This window comes from Notamacropus eugenii, chromosome 6 (assembly GCF_028372415.1).
Source record: "Notamacropus eugenii isolate mMacEug1 chromosome 6, mMacEug1.pri_v2, whole genome shotgun sequence".
Classification (NCBI taxonomy): Eukaryota; Metazoa; Chordata; class Mammalia; order Diprotodontia; family Macropodidae; genus Notamacropus; species Notamacropus eugenii.
Genome location: NC_092877.1, coordinates 314,328,515 through 314,347,975, shown reverse-complemented (window position 1 = coordinate 314,347,975; position 19,461 = coordinate 314,328,515). Strand labels below are relative to the sequence as shown.

Sequence of the window (19,461 nt, the reverse complement as noted above, 5' to 3'; positions counted from 1 at the left end):
TTAGCAGAACTAAGGAACTAAACTAGGTGTCAAACGTAACACTCCCAAGTGGGGTCCACACCAGATCAAAATGGAATTGGCAAATATTTAACAAAATAAATAAAAACACTTTAAAACACAGATACATTAAGTTTTAAAACGAAGTATGCAACACACATAGATCCTTACGTACAGTTTAGCGGTAGCCATTTCTATTTGAATTCGACCCCACTGGGTGAAACTAAACTGGTTCTCCTAATGTCAAAGCCTCAGAATTGAGTCAGAAAGTACCTGCATCCACAACTGTGTCACAGAAACCACCTTGGTCCTATCCTGCATCATTCCAAGTTTCAGTGGACTATCAAGTGGTAAGATGAAGACTCCAGAGGACGCTGGTGGAATCTGAACTGAATGTTCTAAAGTTCTTGTCCATAATTCATGTTAATATGGTAACTCATCAGCAAATACTACCTCAGTACACAGCAGATTGTGGGAGTTCCCCAGCAAGCTAGTTAGTTATAAAGTATGTCTAAAGAGGGACAATCTTTGAGAGCCTTACAGAGAATTGCTACATGAAATATCACAATGCAATCTTGCTCCCAGTCAAGATTCTCAATCTTTTAATGACATTAAATATCTACTCTGTAATGTAAAACAAATGGGGTGCCTCTACTCACCTTCCTTGAAGTTGGCATTCTTTCTTCTCACCAGGACACGGAAGTTTTCAGCTGGGTTCACACTGCCAACCTAAAAAACACCCACAGACAATGGCATCTCAGACCAACTTCCTTCTCTTCCTGGCATCACCCCAGGCAATACATGCAGCTTAATATGGTGCATTTGCTTTTGTGAAATCAGAGAGAAAGGCCTTTCCATTCATTTCCCTTTTTAGGGCCCTGTTCAAAAGCCAGAAGTGTTACTTGGCCAGGACCCTACAGTCTGGGCTTCCCTTTAACTGCTTTTATATCAGCTGGTGGTCTTTCCATGGTGGTCAGAGACAACTGCAACTCAAGCAACCAAGTGGCTCAGCTCAGCTTCAAGACCAAGCAGCACAGACTGCTTACTCATGCCAGCACCCAAACACCTAGGAATAAGAGTGCTCTGCAGATTAAGCCATAAGGCAAAGTTCATGTGATTCTCTAAATCAGATGCCAAACAAATGTCCTGCAGGTCACATGCTGACCATGATACTCCTGAGTATGGCTCAAGGCAGATTAAAATATAAACAGGAAATACTTAAGAAAACAAATAAAAATACAATAAAGCACAGAACACATTACATTTTCCCGCTGTCAGTACGCAGCCCACAGGGATACTGAGGACAGCTATGTGGCCCTCACTTCTGAGTTTGGCACCGTTGCTGTACATGGCCTCTTTTTGGGCGGGGGGGAAGAGATGACGTATGTTGACATTTGCAAATGAAACTTGGGGAAAGTATTTGGCCAAGCTGAACCTGGACATTTTCTAAAGAGGGAATGTCAAAAAAAATACTGTACAGACACTTGGAGGGGGTGTCAAATTGAAAACCCAGGCCTCTCCACAGCTTACGGCACTTTGAGATCATGCCTATGTTCCTTCATCTTAGCTTCCAGCCTTAATGATGAGTAGGACCTATTCAACCCAAGAAAGGAATGCAAGGTGGAGTGCCCAGCTTGGTTCTGCACCAGATACATCTCTACTACATGGTGTTAAAGTTTCTAGTTTGCTTTCACAGTTATTATTCTAAAAAAAAACCAAAAACGGAAGCTCTCACAGAGAGATAAGTTCTAACGTTATTTCCCTTCAAAATAGGAGTATAAGTGAATCTGCATTCATAAATTGCACATACATTAATTTTTATAATCATTACATAATATATATTAATTTTTTTCCTGGTAATGGCTATCCTTGAAGTTAAGAAGTGACAATATTATTTCCTAATATTCATTTCCCAAAATGAAGAACCAATAGTACAGAGATTAAAGCAGAAAAGGCTCAAAATATACTATACTCAAAAGCATTCTCATTTTCACTGACAATTTTTCTCCTTTTGAAGCCTCACTCACTGCAAGGACTACAGAATGTCTACTGCTCCCACTGTTTTTACGTGTCTATTCCTTTATTTCTTCTCAAGAGAACAGTAAGTACCAGCTCCTACTTCTTTCTCTTTAGGAAGCTTCCTTTCATCTCCATTCCTAATGTCCATTAAGCCAAAGGCAGTATCTTCAAACACTAAGTACTCTCCCATTAAACATGGAAAACCCCCACTTTCAGGAATCCTGAGCTAACGGTGTGATTTAGAGAAAGCAGCAGCATGGCAAGTGCCATTTTGCTTAAGACTTCTTTGTATGCCAGAAAATGAGACCAATGTCATTTTCCCCTGGACAGAATTCATCATTCTAACTATAAGAATAACCCAAAAATGAATCCAGCCTCTAATTCCCTCCTCCAGCAAAAATAATCTCTGTTACTATGTGTTGTATGGATAATTCTGTGATGCTACTGATTAAAAAGAAAAGAGGAGAAGGAAGGACAGAAGCAGGGTTTGGGGGCTGGGTTTTTTTGGTATTTTAAAAGGCAAGGAATGAGAAGAGAGCAGATGATTTGCCAATGATAAAGCTATGAGAACTGAGGGATCTGCAATGAAAATCCTTAAATCTTTGACAAAGTAAGGAAATGGGTCAAGACTTTCTTACACTGGTGATGTTGCCCTCTGCTAGGCTGGAGATACTAAAGTTGTCTTTTTCTTCCTCGATTTTAGCTTTTTTAGACACAAGACTATCTTCATGGCTAGAAAAGAAACAAACAAATTGGTTATCTGGGTTTTACACTTTAGTCTTAAAAAGAAAAAGAAGCACAACTGCTGGTAGAAAATGCACAAAGTTACTCTGCCAGCCATCTAAAAGAGGCAGCTACACAAGGGCCTTGTTCCTACCCAACCCACTTCCCCAGCTGCTAGGCTGCAGCAACTCTGGTTGTCCCAGAAGTGTAGCCATTGCAATTAGCATTCGCATCAAGGCTCCCTTATAAAGAAGAAAATGCAAGCCGAGGTAATGGAAACTTAACTTTGAAGTAAGGAATCCACTACCTTTCAGATATTATTTGCTAGTTCCTGTTTCAGAATTTATAGCTATTAGATATCGCTACATAGAAGTCCTTTACATATAATAACCATCCTCTCTATTAGCAGGTACGAGAGCTCTATAAACTTCTTAAAACTGTTAAAACTTGCTGGAAAAATAGAGAATATGCAAGTACAAATAGAGAATATGCAAGAATATTCTCATAGAAATCTTAAGCTATTTCTTAGAAATCATTTTCAAAAAGGAACTTTTAACTTTTCTGAACCTAAATACAATTTTAGATTAGATTCTAATATGATCTTTAAAGTAACTTTATGCTAAGATGAACGATCCTACAAGTACCATGTATGCTTTTAACAGCACATCTTAAAGAAAAGAAACACTCCAGTTAATAACAAGTGAAAATAAAATCCAAAGACACTGCCCATAATCTCTTTTCTGCTGCTGAGCACAAAAATATGAGATTTTTTTTTTTTAACTCAGCGAACAAAATCAATCTGGTATAAAGCTTACTGTCAAAAATGGCTGAATGAGAACTGTAATCGATAACTAAACTATGGTATTTGTAAACAACATACTGTCATCAAAATCCCAAGCTAGAGTGAAAAACTCAACTAACAAAGAGATAAAGAAAAGTGATAATCCTAAAAATAACACAACGGCTACTAGAAAAGCAAGTCACTGACATTTAAATAATGAATCACTTCTTATGGCCAATGAGGGGGATTAAAATCAGAATAGATTTATCCTTTCCAGAATTTGGAATAACAAGTAGAAATCAGAAGAAATGAGGGTGAGGAGAGACTGGGGACATGACAAGGCTATAATACAGCATACAAATCCTCTTTCCTCGTTGGGTGAAAATAACTACGTGAACCCCAAGAACAAATTTATTACAGTGGAGAAAGCACTAAATTTGGAGTTGGAATGGCCTGAGTTCATACTCTGGCTTGGCCTTTAAGAAAATTTTACATCTCCTCATCTCTGAGGAGATGTTACAGATCGTACTATACACCTTAAAGAATTTTGGAGGAAACCATTTGTCAGCATTAAATCACCGCCTAAGTGTGAATCAATAATAAGAATATAATTAACAAACATAAAGTTTCCATTCAACGACTATAGAATGGTTTGACCTGGGGAAAAAGGGGAGAAAATGCAAATGATTTTGTCACCTGATTGTCTCACAATTTGGGCTGACAAAGTTTAATAAATAGCTACGAAGTATTTTGTAAACCCTAAGTCAAACCATTTTATAGTCATTCAATAAACAATTATTAAGCAGCTATAATGCACAACACACTGTGCCAGGTGCTGCAAAGCATATGAACATAAATTAAACATGGTTCCTCTGCCTCAAGAAACTTGCAATACAGCAGAGCTGATGAGACAGGTGCGCAAATTAATATATCACATACTAGAAGTGAATGAATAGGAGAAGCAGAGTCTAGAACAAGGGTTTTTAAACCTGTTTTATGCCCTGGGCCCATCTGGGAGTGGGCAGAAGCCTAGGGATCCCTCCTCAGTTTTGTTGCCTACATTCATAATTGAAGGAAACATTAAAGTTCAGTTGGAGGTGAGTGAAAATGAAGAAGTCATATTTTTGCCCATCCCAGTTGCTGAACCTCCAAGAGGTACATGTAATCCAGGTTAGGGAAGACTATTCTAGAAATAAATAGATCCCTAGAGAGATTGAGAAAAAAAGCTTTACAGAGGAGATAAAATTTAACAATACTATCCAGAATCTTTGTGAGATAGGGTAGGGCAAAGATTAATTAGCTCATTCATTTTACACTTGGAAATGTTGAGTGGTGGTAAAAGGGGAATATGAATTACTCAAGATCATATTGAGATGAAACCATTACTAGAACCTAGATATACTGAATGAAAGCCAAGTTCAACAAATGGAATTTTTTCCTTAAGGACAGTCATATTCATATTAAAAAAGAAATCTTACTTTTCCAGATTATTATAGTAACTTTTAATAAATTCCTAGGTCTACAGGACTGAAGAGCATTCTAGTTGTCTTTTAACTTTCTGAAATAAACAAAAGAACCCTAGGATCCCCGATGACCTGCATGAACATCCCACATTCCAAAACACATTACTAGTAGTACTGGTGTTACTAACAGTGTTTTACATTTTGTATAGTCCTGCTGACAGAAAGGATTGTCAGTATGGATCGAGCCCTCACAACAACCCTGTGAATTAAGCAGTCTAAGTCTCCCTTGCTGAGACAGGACAAAGTGAGTCTCAGAATCAGGACATGATTTGACCAGGGTCACAGAGGAAAAGAACTGGGGAAAAAAATCTACAAGTTCTAGCCCAGTGTTTTTGGCCGCATTCTCACTATTATGCTCTTTCCTAAAAAGATATTTAGGCTTGATTTTAGCACTAGAAAACGATTTAAGGTGGGAAGAAGAAAAGTAACCTTGAGAATACCAGTTCTTTCTGAGAGAGTGAAAAATAACAATATCAAGTACAGAGGCCAACACGGAGAAAAAACTACCCAGGCAGTCTTGGCATTTCTGTAAAACACTGGGTTTAAAAAACACACACTCCCCACATACTTACTAAATGCTGACCATTCCATCCTGGGTGTCAACTGACTGAACACACACGGCACAACTAACATTTATAGATGGATACACTATTGTTGACCAGCTTTTCCTTTCATGGTGAGCTGACTCAAGGGTTAGTTAGGATGAAACTATGAGATGCTAATTATAAATTCCTTTAGGGTATACATCAGGATGCAGAAGAAAGAGCACAGGACTTCAGAGTTAGACCCAACTATGCCATTTACTGTTGTGTGACTTTGGAAAAGTTACCTGTCTCCTCTGGGCCTCAATCTCCCCTCTAAATAGTGAAGAGATTGTACCAGAGCATGTTCAAAGTCGTTTTCAGCTCTAGTATGTTGTAATTCTATGACTGTGTCTGGCACAGTTCCTTGTTCATAGTAGACACTCAATAAATAAATTCTTGTTGAATGAATTACTGTTGACTTACTTGAGAGAGGCTAGGGGAGGGGTGGGGGGAGAAAGAGAGCACACATGTATGCAAAAATTCTCTGACATTCATTCAGGAAACGTAGCCAAACAACAGCTCTGTAAATAAGCAGAGAATGAGAATACAAGCATAGGATTTTCCTCAAGAGGGAATGGTACAGAAAGATCTGAAGGTGTAACCAAAGCACTGCACTAACAGTGTTTTGGGTAGGTGGATTTTTTTTTAAGTAACTAATTTACATTTTAATCAAAGGAGGAAAAAGGAAAAGGCCCATTTCTTTCCAATACCAGAAGTAATAAAAGCACAAACTTGAAGCTTTAAAATTTACAACACACACACACACACACACACACACACACACACACACACACAGATAATTAAATTTCCAACACATACATGCGCACACACACACACAGATAATTACATGACAGAAGTGAAGCCAAGTTAGGCTGTCTTGGGAAGGGAAGGAATCAAGCATTTCATTCAACTAGCCCCAAATAGTAAAATCAGAGGCTGTACAAGGAAAATATATTCCTATTAAAAGGTCTTACACAGAGAAGAGATCCATGTTGAGAATAAATAGTGAGAAAATACTGGCATCTTGTGGGAAGAAACGGCATCTTTTGTGCATTTTGTGGCATATGCAGAACAGCCTCCAACACCCCCTGACTTTCTATTCCGGCTAAACTAAATGTATTAACTACAAAAACTCCCAAGAAAACACAAAGATTTCCATATTAACATGAGAAATAATTTACAAATATAGTGTCAAATCCTTAGGGTTTTTATAAATTGCCCAGGAAAAAAGAACTAACTCTTCCTTGGCTGGGGTAGGGATGACCAATAAGTTTCACTTCAAAAAGTAGGGAGAAATTGGGGGCGGAGCCAAGATGGCGGAGTAGAAAGACGCAAATACACATAGCTCCGAACCCACAACCCATACAACATCTGTATAAAGTAACTCCTGGGGAATTCTGGAGCAGTGAGGCCACAGAACAGTGGAGCGAAGGAGATTTCTGTTCCAGAGGGCCCTGCAAACCTCACGCAAAAGGTCCGTTGCGCTGCAGACACGGAGCCCAGCCCAGACCTGCCGCGGCCGCGGCACCGAGAGAAACAGATCCGAGCAGGATTCAGGGACAGGATCTCCAGCTGCTGCACAAGTCCCTCCACCCACAGGTGACAGGGGTTGGTGAGAGAGTCTCTTTGGCGGGTCGAGAGGGGAGTGGGGTGCCGCCATAACTCAGGCCCCCTCGGGAGGCAGAAGCTGAGAGGCAGCGGCAGACCAGGGCTCCCCAAGCAGGCAGGAGCCTGGATCCATTGTTGAAGGTCTGTGCGTAAGCCCCCTGAGGGAACTAAGCCTGAGAGGCGGCTGGCCCTGCCCTGACCTGACGAAATGAACTTAATCTCACACTGAATAGCAGCCCTGCCCCCGCCAAAAGCCCTGAGGCTGGAAGCAGCATTTGAATCTCAGACCCCAAGCACTGGCTGGGAAGATCAGGAGGCAGGTGGGTGTGAGGAGAATATTCAGAGGTCAAGTCCCTGGCTGGGAAAATACCCAGAAAAGGGAAAAGAAATAAGACTATAGAAGGTTACTTTCTTGGTGAACAGGCATTTCCTCCCTTCCTTTCTGATGAGGAAGAACAATCCTTACCATCAGGCAAAGACACAGAAATCAAGGCTTCTGTGTCCCAGCCCACCCAATGGGCTCAGGCCATGGAAGAGCTCAAAAAGAATTTTGAAAATCAAGTTAGAGAGGTGGAGGAAAAGGTGAGAAGGGAAATGAGAGACATGAAGTCAAAGCATGAACAGCAGGTCAGCACCCTGCTAAAGGAGACCCCAAAAAATGTTAAAGAAAATAACACCTTCAAAAATAGGCTAACTCAACTGGAAAAAGAGGTTCAAGAAGCCAATGAGGAGAAGAATGCTTTCAAAAGCAGAATTAGCCAGATGGAAAAGGAGATTCAAAAGCTCACTGAAGAAAATAGTTCTTTCAAAATTAGAATGGAACAGATGGAGGCTGATGACTTTATGAGAAACCAAGAAATCACAAAACAAAACCAAAAGAATGGAAAAATGGAAGATAATGTGTAATATCTCATTGGAAAAACAACTGACCTGGAAAATAGATCCAGGAGAGAGAATTTAAAAATTATGGGACTACCTGAAAGCCATGATCAAAAGAAGAGCCTAGACATCATCTTTCATGAAATTATCAAGGAAAACTGCCCTGAGATTCTAGAACCAGAGGGCAAAATAAATATTCAAGGAATCCACAGAACACCGCCTGAAAGAGAAACTCCTAGGAACATTGTGGCCAAATTCCAGAGTTCCCAGGTCAAGGAGAAAATATTGCAAGCAGCTAGAAAGAAACAATTCAAGTATTGTGGAAATACAATCAGGGTAACACAAGATCTAGCAGCTTCTACATTAAGGGATCGAAGGGCATGGAATAGGATATTCCAGAAGTCAAAGGAACTAGGACTAAAACCAAGAATCACCTACCCAGCAAAACTGAGTATAATACTTCAGGGGAAAAATTGGTCTTTCAATGAAATAGAGGATTTTCAAGCATTCTTGATGAAAAGACCAGAGCTGAAAAGAAAATTTGACTTTCAAACACAAGAATGAAGAGAACCAAGAAAAGGTGAACAGCAAAGAGAAGTCATAAGGGACTTACTAAAATTGAACTGTTTATATTCCTACATGGAAAGACAATATTTGTAACTCTTGAAACTTTTCAGTATCTGGGTACTGGGTGGGATTGCACACACACACACATGCACACACGCACACACACACACATAGAGACAGAGTGCACAGAGTGAATTGAAGAGGATGGGATCATATCTTAAAAAATATGAAATCAAGCAGTGAGAGAGAAATATATTGGGAGGAGAAAGGGAGAAATGGAATGGGGCAAATTATCTCTCATAAAAGAGGCAAGCAAAAGATTCATTAGTGGAGGGATAAAGAGGGGTGGTGAGAGAAAAACATGAAGTCTACTCTCATCACATTCCACTAAAGGAAAGAATAAAATGCACACTCATTTTGGTATGAAAACCTATCTTACAATACAGGAAAGTGGGGGATAAGGGGATAAGCAGGGTGGGGGGGATGATAGAAGGGAGGGCATGGGGAGGAGGGTGCAATTTGAGGTCGACACTCATGGGGAGGGATAGGATCAAAAGAGAATAGAAGTAATGGGGGACAGGATAGGATGGAGGGAAATATAGTTAGTCTTATACAACACAACTATTATGGAAGTCATTTGCAAAACTACACAGATTTGGCCTATATTGAATTGCTTGCCTTCCAAAGGGAAGGGGTGGAGAGTGAGGGAGGTAAAGAACTTGGAACTCAAAGTGTTAGGATCAACTGTCGAGTAATGTTCTTGCAAATAGGAAATAAGAAATACAGGTAAAGGGGTACAGAAAGCTATCTGGCCCTACAGGACAAAAGAGAAAACAGAGACAAGGGCAGAGAGGGATGATAGAAGAGAGAGCAGATTGGTCATAGGGGCAATTAGAATGCTTGGTGTTTGGGGGGGGGGGAGGGGATAAAAGGGGAGAAAATTTGTAACCCAAAATTTTGTGAAAATGAATGTTAAAAGTTAAATAAATAAATTAAAAAAAAAAAGTAGGGAGAAAGCAGAGAAAGGATCTGGACGGAAAGGATTAAAAAAAAAAAATCTGGGTCCTAGGGTGATGCCTAAAGAAATGTAGAAGTCCATTAGAAAGCCTAACTCAGGAAAAGACTGCCAATAATCTGTTTGTCTAGGCCCTTAAGATGGTCTAAAACTTATCCTGCTCATTTACTTTACCAAATGGAAACTACTGAAAGTCTAAACAGTTTGATAAGACCAGGATGGGCATGGGGGGGCCTCTTAATAGCTACTGACTCAAAGAAATATATTACTGTATCTGACTTTTGGCTCTCTGCAAACTATGAGCTTCTCATTAATGACATGATTACATACATCTTTGTGATACTTCTAAAATTTAATAGGGGTAGATAACTTTTTCATCCTTCTTTTCTACTTTTCTCCCCCTAACCTTGGGAGATTCTGTCTTTTCCTGATATCTAACCTCTCAACCAAAAGGGGCCATGTAACAACCAATATCCCTCAAAGTTAAAAGAAAAAGTACAGCTTAGGATGCCTTAGACAGACACTTTGCTTCTCTATTATACACCAAAAATTTATGTCACGTGTCACAAAGAAATAGAGAAAACTATGTCTAAAAGCAAGGCCAAGCAGCTGCTTTGCATACAACGTAGTCTGAAGCAGAGATGCAGAATCTGACGTTACTAGTTCTTCCAGGAGCCAAGTAACACACCGATGCCAGACAGGTAAATGCAGAGCCCAGACATACACAGCACAAGGCGATGGCTTTGGATCACTAGGGATGACCCATGCACAGTGAGTGAAGAGTTAACTGAACTGTACAAACCAATGATGGTAAGATGGATGCCAACATTTTAACTAGGAGATTCTATTTAAGTCCTAAAGGACTTTTTATGTGGAACATTCCAATTTTTCAGGCCTATTTTCAGCATTTCAATTTTTCAGTGTCAATCTGTTACCATCCCTCCCTATCAACTATAATCTGAAATGAATTATTAAAACAATGACAGCACCAACCAGATGACTTACTTATCTTGGAAGATGTCCTGAGCTGTTACTTGATCCCTTTTCCTGATGGCTTCAGTCAAAGGAAAAAGACTCTTTATTTTGGAGAGTGGGGCTTGGCACTTAGCTGTCACTTCCTTAGGGGGATTCAGCATGTCCCAGACATGCTGCTGGATTGGGGGCAGAGGATCACTGGGGTGCAAAGCTCTATGTAGCAGACACTGTTGGGAAAAATTAAAGAGCATTTGGTTCACACCGCAACAACCACCAGACAATTCACATCTGCCCTCAAGTGGGGAATTCTCAATCTAGTACTCCAGAAAACTATTATATTTCATAACATATGCAAATGACATAAAAGACACTGAACAACCTCCACAAAGCAATTAAAAGAGAATGTTGCAAAATTATAAAGAATAAGCATGGTACTCCAAAAAAGGTATGAGAAAAAGTCACCATCCCTCTCATTTGCAGAAGTGGGAGGTTCATGGGGGTGGAACACTGTACATATCTTCAGATTTCTATTTCAGTGATTTGCTTTGTTAGCTGTTTTCTCTTTTTCTTCCCCCTTTTCTTACTTTAAAAATATTATTTGTTATATGGGATGCTTCTCTGTGAGATGAGATACTGGGAAAAATTTTAGTGATGCAGAAACAAAATGTATCAATAAAATTATAGTTTTTTAAAACTGAGTAGTTACTAGTATTATCAGTGTTTTCAAGGCCACTGGGAGTTGATGCAGGTAGCAGGAAGCAGTACTCCAAGCTCAGTTCAAATCAGGTTCTCCAGTGTTCATATGACAAGCATCCCCAAGACCACATTTGTGATTACTGGGCAAATGTTTTGGCAAGCAGCATCAGTCCTACTGTTGTTTGCCTACAACATTCAGGACTCTATTCCAGATAAGCCACCGTCCAGAAACAAAAACTGAAAAGTTCCGTCCCTCTTGGCCACTGTTTACACTTGAGACAGTGAGAAGTTTCAAAACAAGGCTGGGATACAAGGCTATCTACAAACCATCTCTATTTTAAAGGAGTCAAAACATCGATTATTTCAAAATAGCATAAACTGGAAACGAATGTCAATTACAATTACACAATTACAAAGGAGTGTTTAAATACCAAAATGGATTTGAAGAACAGTCCCCCAGCAACATTTTCCCTGTAGTGCGGATAATTTGTTACTTAACCCTGACTCCCCACCCCCACCAAAGGTCAACAAAGCTAAAATCAAGAGCATTCATGAATGAACACCCCACTGCCTAAGACACTCTTGAAATGGGAGCAAGGTGCTAATTTTCTCTTGAAATTTAAAAACTGGATAACAGTGTGGCGGAAATTAGGCATAGACCCATACCTGACACCGTACACAAGAATAAAGTCCAAATGGGTACATGATTTAGGTATAAAGATTGATACCATGAATAAACTGGAGAAGCAAGGAATAGTGTATTTATCAGATCTATGGAGAAGGGAAGAATTTTTTACTAAAGGAGAGATAGAAAGCATTATGAAATGCAAAATGGATAACTTTGATTACATTAAACTGAGAAGTTTTTGCACAACCAAACCCAATGCAACCAAAATCCGGAGGGATGTAGTAAATTGGGAAAGAATTTTTACAGCTAAGCTCGGGGATAAAGGCCTCATTTCTAGAATATATAGAGAACTGACTCAAATGTATAATCATACAAGTCATTCCCCAATTGATAAATGGTCAAAGGATATGAACAGGCAATTTTCGAAAGAAGAAATTAAAGATATCTATAATCATATGAAAAAATGCTCTAAATCACTATTGATTAGAGAGATGCAAACCAAAACAACTCTGAGGTACCACATCACACCTATAAGATTGGCAAACATGACAGAACAAGAAAATGATAAATACTGGAGAGGATGTGGGAGAGTTGGAACACTAATTCATTGTTGGTGGAGCTGCGAGCGCATCCAACCATTCTGGACAGCAATTTGGAACTATGCCCAAAGGGCTACAAAAATGTACATACCCTTTGACCCAGCAATATCGCTACTAGGACTGTATCCCCAAGAGATCATAAAAATGGGAAAGGGTCCCACATGTACAAAAATATTTATAGCAGCACTTTTTGTAGTTGCCAAAAACTGGAAGTCAAGGGGATGTCCATCAATTGGGGAATGGCTGAATAAATTATGGTATATGAATGTAATGGAGTACTATTGTGCCATAAGAAATGATGAACAAGAAGACTTTAGAGACGCCTGGAAGGACTCTAGACCTGATGCTGAGTGAAAGGAGCAGAACCAGGAGAACTTTGTGCACAGCAACGACCACAGTGTGCGAGAGTTTTTTCTGGTAGACTTGGAATTTCGTAATAACGCAAGAACTTCTTAAAAAAAAAAAAAATCCCAATGGTGGCTCTCAAGGCAAAATGCCTTCCACACTCAGAGAAAGAAATATGGAAGTCATTCGCAGAATGTAGCAGATCATGTTTGTGTATGTGTTTGTGTATCATGTTTTGATTTGTTATATGATTTCTTTCATTTATTTTAGTCTGACTACATAGCATGACTATAGTGAAAATATACTCAATAGGAAAGTACATGTAGAACCTATACAGAATTGTATGCAGTCGTGGGGAGGGAGGGGGGTAGTGGGGGGTAGGTGTGGGGGGGATAAAATCTCAATTGTATGGCAGTGATTGTTAAACATTAAAAAAAAAATAAAATAAAATAATAATAATAAAAAAAAATAAAAAAATTAAAAAAAAAAAAAAAAAAGAAATTTAACATGGTCTTCCTAAGACAATTTTCTTGATATAAATGAAATCACTGCTCTAGTCTCTAGCTCTGCCTGGAAAGAAACTCACTGCTCTAAGGAAGAGGTTCTTAAACATTACTGAGGCATGGATTCTCTTGGCAATCTAGTGAAGCCTATAGGCCCCTAAAGATGTTTTTTAAAAAAAAAAAATTTCTCTTTTCCCCCAATTTTTAACATTTGTTTTTCAAAACTTTTAATTGCCAAATTTTCTCCCTTGCTCTCTCTCCTCCCCCCTCCCTGAGACAGCAAGCAATTTGATGTGCGTTATATATATTCAATCACGGAAAACAAATGACAATATTAATGACATTATGAAAGAAGACATAGACCCAAAGAAAAATAACTACAAAAAAAAAAAGTGAAAAATAGCATGTTCCAATCTGCATCCAGATTCCATTAATTCTTTCTCTGGAAGTGAACAGCATTTTTCATCGAGTCCTTTGAAACAGTTTTTGGATCACTATGTGGATTAGAGTAGATAAGTTATTCACAACTGATCATCATATAACCTTGCTATTATTGTGTACAATGTTCTCCTGGTTCTGCTCACTTCACTTTGCCTCAGTTCGTACAAGTCTTTCCAGGCTTTTCTGAAATTTACCTGCTCATCATTTCTTAGAGGACAATAATATTTCATTACAATCACATACCACAAACTGTTGAGCCATTAAACAAGTGATGGGCACCCCTTCAATTTCTAATTCTTTCCCAAATCAAAAAGAACTCCTATAAATATTTTTATACAGATAGGTCCTTTCCCCCTTTTAAAAAAATCTCTTTGGGATATAGACCTAGTAGCAGTATTGCTGGATCAGAGGGTATGTACAATTTGGTTGCCTTTTGGGCATAGTTCCAAATTGCTCTCCAGAGTGGGTGGATCAGTTCACAAATCCACCAACAATGCATTAGTGTCCCAATTTTCCCATATCCCCTCCAACCATGTATTATTTTCCTTTTTCTGTCATATGAGCCAATCTGAGGTGGTATATCAGTTATTTTAATTTGCAATTCTCTAATCAACAATGATTTAGAGGATTTTTTTCACATGACTATGGAGAACTTTGATTTCTTCATCCGAAAACTGCTTGTTCATATCCTCTGATCAATTGGGGAATGATTTTTATTATTATAAATTTGATTCAGTTCTCTTATATTTGAGAAATGAGGCCTTCATCAGAAATATTCGCTGTAAAAATTGTTTCCCAGGTTTCTGCTTTCCTTCTGATCTTGACTGCATTGGTTTCATTTAAACAAAACCTTTTTAATATAATCAAAATTGATCATCTTATATCTAGTAATACTCTCTTTGTCTTGCCTGGTCATAATTTTTCCCTTCCCCATAGACCTGACAGATAAACTATTTCTCATTCTCCTAATTTGCTTATAGTATCACCCTTTAAGTTTAAATCACATACCCATTTTTAACTTATCTTGGTATACAACATAAGATGTTAGTCTGTCATATTGTTCTCCAGTTTTCCCAGCAGTTTTTGTCAAATAGTGAGCCCTTGTCTCAAAAACTGGGGTCTTTGGGTTTATCAAACACTAGATTACTAAGGTCATTTACTACCGTGCCTTGTACATGTCATTTTTATTATATTGGCTCAACATACCCATGAACAATTAAGATCTTTTTAGTTGTTTAAATTTGATTTCATTTCTGTGAAGTGCTTTACAACTGTATTCATATATTTCCTGGGTTCAATTTAACAGTTAAGGCCCCAAATATTTTATATTGTCTACAGTATTTTTTTAAAAGAATTTCTCTTTTTCTCTCTTCCTGCTGGACTTTGTTGGTAACATATGGAAATGCTGATGACATATGTGGGTTTATTTTATGTCCTTCAATTATTTCAACTAGTTTTTAGTTGATTCTTTGGGATTCTCTAAGTATACCATCATATAGTCTGCAAAGAGTGATAGTTTTGTTTCCTCACTGCCTTTTCTAATTCCTTCAATTTCTTTTTCTTCTCTTACTGTTACAGTAAGCATTTCTAGCACAATATTGAATAACAGTGGTGATAACAGGTATCCCTGTTTCACCCTTGATCTTATGAGGAAGGTTTCTATCATATTCTCATTATCGATAATGCTTGCTGATGATTTTAGATAAATGCTACTTATTTTAAGGAAATGTCCATTTATTCCTGTGCTTCCTAAAGTTTTTAATAGGAATGAGTGTTATATAAAGTTATATAAAGTAGTATAAAGTCCAAAGCTTTTTCTGCATGTACTGAGATAATCATGATATTTTTTTACTGATAGGCTCAATTATGCTGACAGTTTTCCTGATACCGGACCAACCCTGCATTCCTGGTACAAATCCCACGAGGTCATAGAGTATGATCTCTGAGATATACTGCTGCAATCTCCTTACTACTATTTTATTTAAAATTTCTGCCTCAATATCCAACAGGAAATTGGTCAGCAGTTTTCTTTTTCTGTTTTTGCTCTTTCTGGTGTAGATAACAGCATCATATCTGTGTAAAAAAAGTAATCTGGTAGGACTCCTCTGCCTATTTTTTTTCCAAATAGTTTACACAATACTGGAATCAATGGTTCTTTAAATATTTAGCATTCACTTGTGAACCCATCTAGTCCTTTTTCCCGCCCTTGGGAATTCAATGATGTTTTTTTTTTTCGTCTTCCTTCTCTAAGACAGAATCACTTAAATATTGTATTTCCTCCTGTTAATCAAAGCAATTTATATAATTTTGTAAATATTCATCCATTTCACTTAGTCTGATTTGTTGGCGTATAATTGGGCAAAAGAGCTCCTAATAATTGCTTTAATTTCGTCTTCATTGGTGGTGAATTCACCCTTTTCATTTTTGGTACTGGTAATTTGGTTTTTTTTTTTAATCAAACTGACTAATGGTTTATCTATTTCATTGCTTTTTTTTCGTAAAACAAGTTCCTAGTTTTATTTATTAATTCAATGGTTTTCTTACTCTCAATTTTACTAATCTCTCCTTTGATTTTTCAGGATTTCCAATTTGGTAATTGGGGATTTAAAATTTATTCTTTTCCTAGTTTTGTTTTTTAAATTTGCATGTCCAATTCATTAATCTGCTCTTTCTCTCTTTTGTTAATCTAAGAGTTTAGAGATATAAAATTTTCCCTAAATACTGCTTTGGCTACATCCCATAAATTTTGGTATGCTGTCTCACTGCTGTCATTCTCGTCATTCTCTTTGATAAAACTGACTTTCTATGATTGGTTCTTCAACCCACTCATTCTTTAGGATTACATTACTTTCCAATTAATTGTTAATCTATCTTTCCATGGCTCTTAATTAAATGTATTTTTATTGTATTGTGACCTATAAAAAGATGCATTTAATATTTTTGCCTTTCTGTATTTGAATGTAGAGTTTTTATGCTGTAATACACAGTACATTTTTGTGTAGGTGCCATGTACTGTTGACAAAAAGGTATATTCTTTTCTTCACCTTTAATTTTCTACTGAGGTCTATCATACATAACTTTTCTAAAATTTTGTTATTAGATTTACCTAGTCCTAAGAGGACTAGGAAAGTAGAGTTACTATTCCCTCCTGTAATTCATTTAACTTCTTTAAAAAAAAAATAATGGATGCTATAACATTTGGTGCATATGTTAATTATTGATATCATTTCTTTTATCTATGAGAACTTTTAGCAAGATAAAGCTTTCTTATCTCTTTTAATTAGATTTTTGCTTTGTCTGAAATCATGATTGTTACCTTTGCTTTTTTTTTTTTTTACTTCAGCTGAAGCTGAATAGGTTCCACTCCAGCCTTTTACTTTTACTCCATTTGTTTCTCTCTCTTTCAAACGTGTTTCTTGTAAACAATGTATTTTAAGATTCTGGTTTTCAATCCACTCTATTAGCTTCCATCTTATTGGAGAGTTTATCCCATTCACATTCACAGTTATGATTACTAATTATTTCCCTCCATCCTATTTTCCCTGCTTATACCTCTCTCTCTTTCTCAATCTGTTTCCTTCCACGCTGCCCCACCTCACCAGCGTTCTGCTTCTGATCACAGCCTCCCTCAATCTGACCTTCCTTCTATCATCCTCCCTTCTTTTCTTGGCCCCCTCTCCTCCTACTTCCCTATATGGTAAGACAGATTGCTATACCCAACTGAGTGTATATGTTATTTCCAGTTTGAGCTCAATCAGATTGAAGTGATGCTCAGTCTCCTCTTCTATCCCTCCAATGTAATAGATCTTTTGTGCCTCTTTATGTGAGATAATTTACCTTATCCTACCTCTTCCTTCCCACTTCTCCCAATACAATCCTTTTTCTCACATTTTTTCCTCTTAATTTTTAATATCATCCCAACAAAGTCTATTTATACTTGCACCTCTATGTATATTCCTTTTACTGTCCTAAAAGTGACACAGTTCTTAAGTGTTACAACTATCATCTTTCTGTGTAAAGAAATTAACAATTTAACCTTATTGAATCCCTTATTTTTTCTCTTTCTCATTTACCTTTTTGTGCTTCTCTTAAGTCTTGAATTTGAAAGTCAAATTTTAGCTCTGGTCTTTTCACCAGAAATACATGAAAGTCCTCAACTTCACTGAATATCCATTTTTCTCCTGAAGGATTATGCTGGGTTTTGCTGAGTAGGTGATTCTTGGTTGTAATCTAAGTTCCTTTGCCTTCTAGAATACCAATGAAAGCCCTCCACTCCTTTAATGTAGAAACTGCTAAATCCTGTGTAATCTTGACTGTGGCTCCTTGATATTTGAATTGTTTCTTTCTGGCTTCTTTCAGTACTTTTCTCTTTGGCCTGAGAGTTCTAGAATTTGGTTATAATATTCCTGGTAGTTTCCATTTTGGGAACTCTTTCAGGAGGAGATCAATGGATTCTTTCAATTTCTATTTTATCCTCTGGTTCTAGGATATCAGGGCAGTTTTCCTTGATAATTTCTTGAATCATGTTCAGGTTCTCTTTTTGATCATGGCTTTCAGGTAGACCAATAATTCTTAAGTTATCTCTCCTCGATCTATTTTCCATTTCAGTTGTTTCTCAAATGGGATATTTAATATTTTCTTCTATTTTTTATTCTTTTGATTTGATTTTATTGTTTCTTGATGTCTCATAAAGTCATTAGCTTCCATTTCACTCATTCTGATTTTCAAGGAATTATTTTTTTCAGTGCTTTTGTACCTCTTTTCCATTTGGAGAACTAATTTTTAAGTTCTTTTCTTCAGTGAATTTTTGTACATCTTTTTCCATTTTTTGTGCTTCCTTTACCAAGCTTTTATTCCTTTTCCATGATTATCTTGCTTAACTTTCATTTCTTCTCCCAATTTTTCTTCTCCCTCTCTTTTTGATTTTTAAAATTCCTTTTGAGCTCTTCCAGGAGTTCTTTCTGGGCCTGAAACAAATTCATTTTAATCTTTGAGGCTTCACAACTAGACATTTCAACAATGTTGTCCTCTCTTGAAATGTTGTCTATTTCTTGTTTTGATCTTCCCTGTCACCATAGTAATTTTCTATGGTCAGGGTTTTTGTTGTTGTTTGTTTTTGGTTTTCTTACTCATTTTCTAGTCTATTTCATGACTTTTAAAGTTGAGCTCTGCTCCTAAGGTACCAGGGGCACTGTCCCAAGGTTCTTTTGCCAGAGGCCAGGGCCCTGGCAACTGGTTTGCTTCACCTATAGCCCAAAAGGGCCTCAGTTGCTGACGCATATTGGGGTTCGGGGCTTCCTGATGTCTTGCCAAGACACTGCCTGTGCTAGTCTGTACTCCCCTTTCACAGACCTTTCTTGCAGTCCTTCTAAGCTGTCTTGGGTTCTGCCACTCCAGAATTTGTTTTGAGGTGATATTTAAAGTTGTCTGGAGGGGAATTTGGGAGAGGTCAGACAAATCCCTGCCTTTTCTCCACTATCTTGGCTCCACTTCTGTCAAGAATAATGTCAAATCCATAAAATAAAATACATAGGATTACAAAGGAAACAAATTATATTAAAATAGTTATCATTTTTTT

General features: G+C 37.6%; 1 protein-coding gene across 4 annotated transcripts in view; it reads right to left on the bottom strand.

The window, feature by feature from the left end:
• The window catches only part of XRCC5 (X-ray repair cross complementing 5), a 120,169-nt gene that overhangs the window by 63,762 nt on the left and 36,946 nt on the right, over positions 1 to 19,461 (bottom strand). For all 4 annotated transcript variants that reach the window (XR_011968903.1, XM_072617606.1, XM_072617608.1 and 1 more), the window contains exons 14-16: positions 10,702 to 10,898; positions 2,655 to 2,748; positions 657 to 726 (exon numbers count right to left, since the gene is read on the bottom strand). Coding sequence is in view for 3 of the 4 variants with exons in the window: in XM_072617606.1 (XP_072473707.1) it covers positions 657 to 726; positions 2,655 to 2,748; positions 10,702 to 10,898 (361 nt within the window). In the remaining variant the exon portion in view is untranslated. The remainder of the gene's footprint in view (positions 1 to 656; positions 727 to 2,654; positions 2,749 to 10,701; positions 10,899 to 19,461) is intronic.